The sequence below is a fragment of the Entamoeba histolytica genome, genomic scaffold (genome assembly GCF_000208925.1).
Source record: "Entamoeba histolytica HM-1:IMSS scf_1104750517357 genomic scaffold, whole genome shotgun sequence".
NCBI classification, from domain to species: Eukaryota; Evosea; order Mastigamoebida; family Endamoebidae; genus Entamoeba; species Entamoeba histolytica.
In genome coordinates this window covers 7780-10635 of record NW_001914999.1, presented here as the reverse complement: position 1 = coordinate 10635, position 2856 = coordinate 7780, and the positions used below count along the sequence as shown (strand labels likewise).

Sequence of the window (2856 nt, the reverse complement as noted above, 5' to 3'; positions counted from 1 at the left end):
ATAACCACTTTTCTATGAATTTAATGTAATAAGATTTGACATTTATTAATTACATATTTATTTAATAAAAGTCATTTATCTTTCATATATTTTTATTTGTTTATGAGTTTTTTCAAAACAATATAATAAATTAATGAATTGGTTTTTTCATCACACTTGAATTATTATACCTTTCCAATTCTTCTTTTTGATTTGTTTCTTTTTAGTATAAACAATCAATATACCAACTAACTCAGTTAAAGTGAATAAACATAAACACTAAAATAAAGTATAGTAAATAAACAAGTTATAACAATTCGATTTAATGTTGATACTAACATTCTTAATTATTTTAACAATAGTATTGATAAGTTAATACATTGTTTATGTGTTAGTGTCAATAAATTCATTATAACAACTGACATTGTATTGGATATTTATCTTAGCAAGACTGAATATACATCTATTGCTATTTGCTATTTGTATATTATTTTTTATATTAACTCAGTTTTGTTTTGGTTCTTTTTGTTCACTACGACTTATTATATATTATTTTGTCAGAGAATTTATTATAAACAACATTTTCATACAGGCACGAAAATACATCACTATTCTTTGAAGTATTGTTATTTTGCATTTATAACATAGGTTATATTATTAAACATTAACATAGTAATTACAACATTGAATATTTTAATGACTCAATATTCATTCATGAATAACACTATCTTCTTTTTAATAACAATAGTTAAAGTAAACAACACTATATTTTACATGAAAATGAATTGTGTGATATAAGAAATGATTGCCATGATTGAAGATAATTGTATTTTCATGATGAATAAAAGAAGTGTTTGATGGAAAGACTATATTTTCAATTGTAAAATTCAATTTATTCAAACATTCTTTTACTTCTTCATGAATTATCAACAAAATATAAAACACTATGTTGTTGATAACAAACTGTTCATACAAATTAAAAATATATCATCCCATATGAAATAACCAACAAATACTTAATTATTTGAATTAAAAATGATGCTATTAAATCAACACTAAATGAATCAAATGTATTGTTAATTAAATAATATTTCATTCAAATAATAATCTCTGTTTTATGTAATTGAAATGGTAATTATATACATACAAGTACTACATAAATTCTAATAAATCTAACAACTTATATCATAACTATGTATATTTTTGATATTGTTATAGTATTTCTATTGTTTTATTGTTTGTTAATTCAAAATCATAACAACATTCATCTTTTATTTAATGAAATTATATTTAATGAAAGTAAAAACATCATTACACTTTAATTTTGATTATTCATAGTTTGTTTTATCATTACATTGCACAATTCAATTATTTTATTTTGAGAATAACTTATTTTCTTACATCAAATCATTCTTTATCTTTATAATACATTTGAATTAATCATATAAATAGTCAAGTGTTATTTATTCTATTTTTGAAGAAGTACAACTCCAATAAAGTCTTTTAATACTGTTCATTCTTATTATACATAACATCAAGACATGAAACAAACCATCTGACTTCAATTTATTTATTCATAAGAATAATTGTTTTCTTTGGTGTTGAATGAAAAAGAAGAAACAAAACTTATTCATTCAACATAATGATTCAGTCAATGAGAAATACAAAATGGAAATAAAAGAGAATGTAAATAACAAATTCAATTAGAATAATGCATGAAAAACTCAAATAACCATTTCATCTCATCAGAATTCAATGGACAATCATCTCTTTGAATGTTTGGTGTTGAATAAAAGAGTTGTAATGAATGTAATAGTTTGTTTGCTAGAACAACTCCTTCAGTTCCCTCAAATATTCTCTCATGTTTTCTTGTGATTTCCCAGACAAATTCCAATGCAACAAACTCTTTCTGAATGTCATCTCCAACAATGAAGATATTGACAATGCAAGGAATCATCTTTTTAATGTTTTCTTCAGTAATTTGATCAAACACTTCTTCACTATCAATACTCATCAAGACTTCTTCTAATTTAAGTATGTTATTGACATTACTTGATATACTATAATTCAATCTGGACTTCTTTTGATTAGGAACATCTTCTATTTCAAGTCGTTTTGTTGGTGTTTTTGATAGTTCTTTTGTTCTTTTACGTAGATTATCTTGAAGATCAACTAATGATTGCAATGCATTTGTTCTTTGTGTGTTTTCTTGATTTTTAAATTTGTTATTATGAGATAATTTGTTGATGAGAGGATTAGAACTTTTCTTTTTTGCTGATCCTTCATGAGTGTTTATTTCTAATTGCTTATTGTTTGATTTGGGAGTGAGTGTGGTGGTAAGAGATGGATGAATGGTGTTATTTGGTTGAATAGACTTTCTTTTTGTCTCTTTAAAGTCTCGGATGATTTGATACATCTCATTAATTTTATCCAAGATAGATTTGAGATTAATGGCATGTTGTTTATTCCATTGAACTTGTTCTTCTTGCATCTCAAAGATTTTTTCATTCTGTAACTTGATGCCATCAAGTAATTGGATGATTTCAGGTGGTACTTCTCTTTGCATTACTTTTCATTTTGATTTAAGATTATCAAATCTTCTTTTCAACTCTATTTATCCAAAAGTTCAACAAAATGAAAGTTATTTTTCTCTCACAGAATCTGAATTTTTAACATGTTTGTCTCACAACCTGCACGGTCAACTTGCATTGGAATTGATTTAGGAACAACAAACTCATGTATGTGTGTTTTTGATAAAACAACACCTCGAATTCTGGAGAATGCTGAAGGAAAACGAACAACACCGTCTTGTGTTTCTTTTACACCAACAGGAATATTAGTGGGAGAAGCAGCAAAACGAATGGAAGCATTACATCC

The 2856-nt window shown here is 25.0% G+C and overlaps 2 protein-coding genes across 2 annotated transcripts in view; one reads left to right on the top strand and one right to left on the bottom strand.

Annotated features, from left to right (window-relative positions):
• Positions 1-1678: 1678 nt before the first annotated feature.
• EHI_070560 (uncharacterized protein) lies at positions 1679-2545 on the bottom strand (the record flags this gene model as incomplete). The annotated part of the gene is made up of 1 exon (XM_649010.2): positions 1679-2545. The coding sequence occupies one exon, from the start codon at positions 2543-2545 to the stop codon at positions 1679-1681; it is 867 nt and encodes a 288-aa protein (XP_654102.1).
• EHI_070450 (heat shock protein70, mitochondrial, putative) overlaps positions 2499-2856 on the top strand; it is a gene marked incomplete at both ends in the record, with an annotated part of 967 nt that continues 609 nt past the window's right edge. Inside the window, one exon of the mRNA XM_001913838.1 lies at positions 2499-2676. Coding sequence (XP_001913873.1) covers positions 2499-2676 — 178 coding nt within the window. The remainder of the gene's footprint in view (positions 2677-2856) is intronic.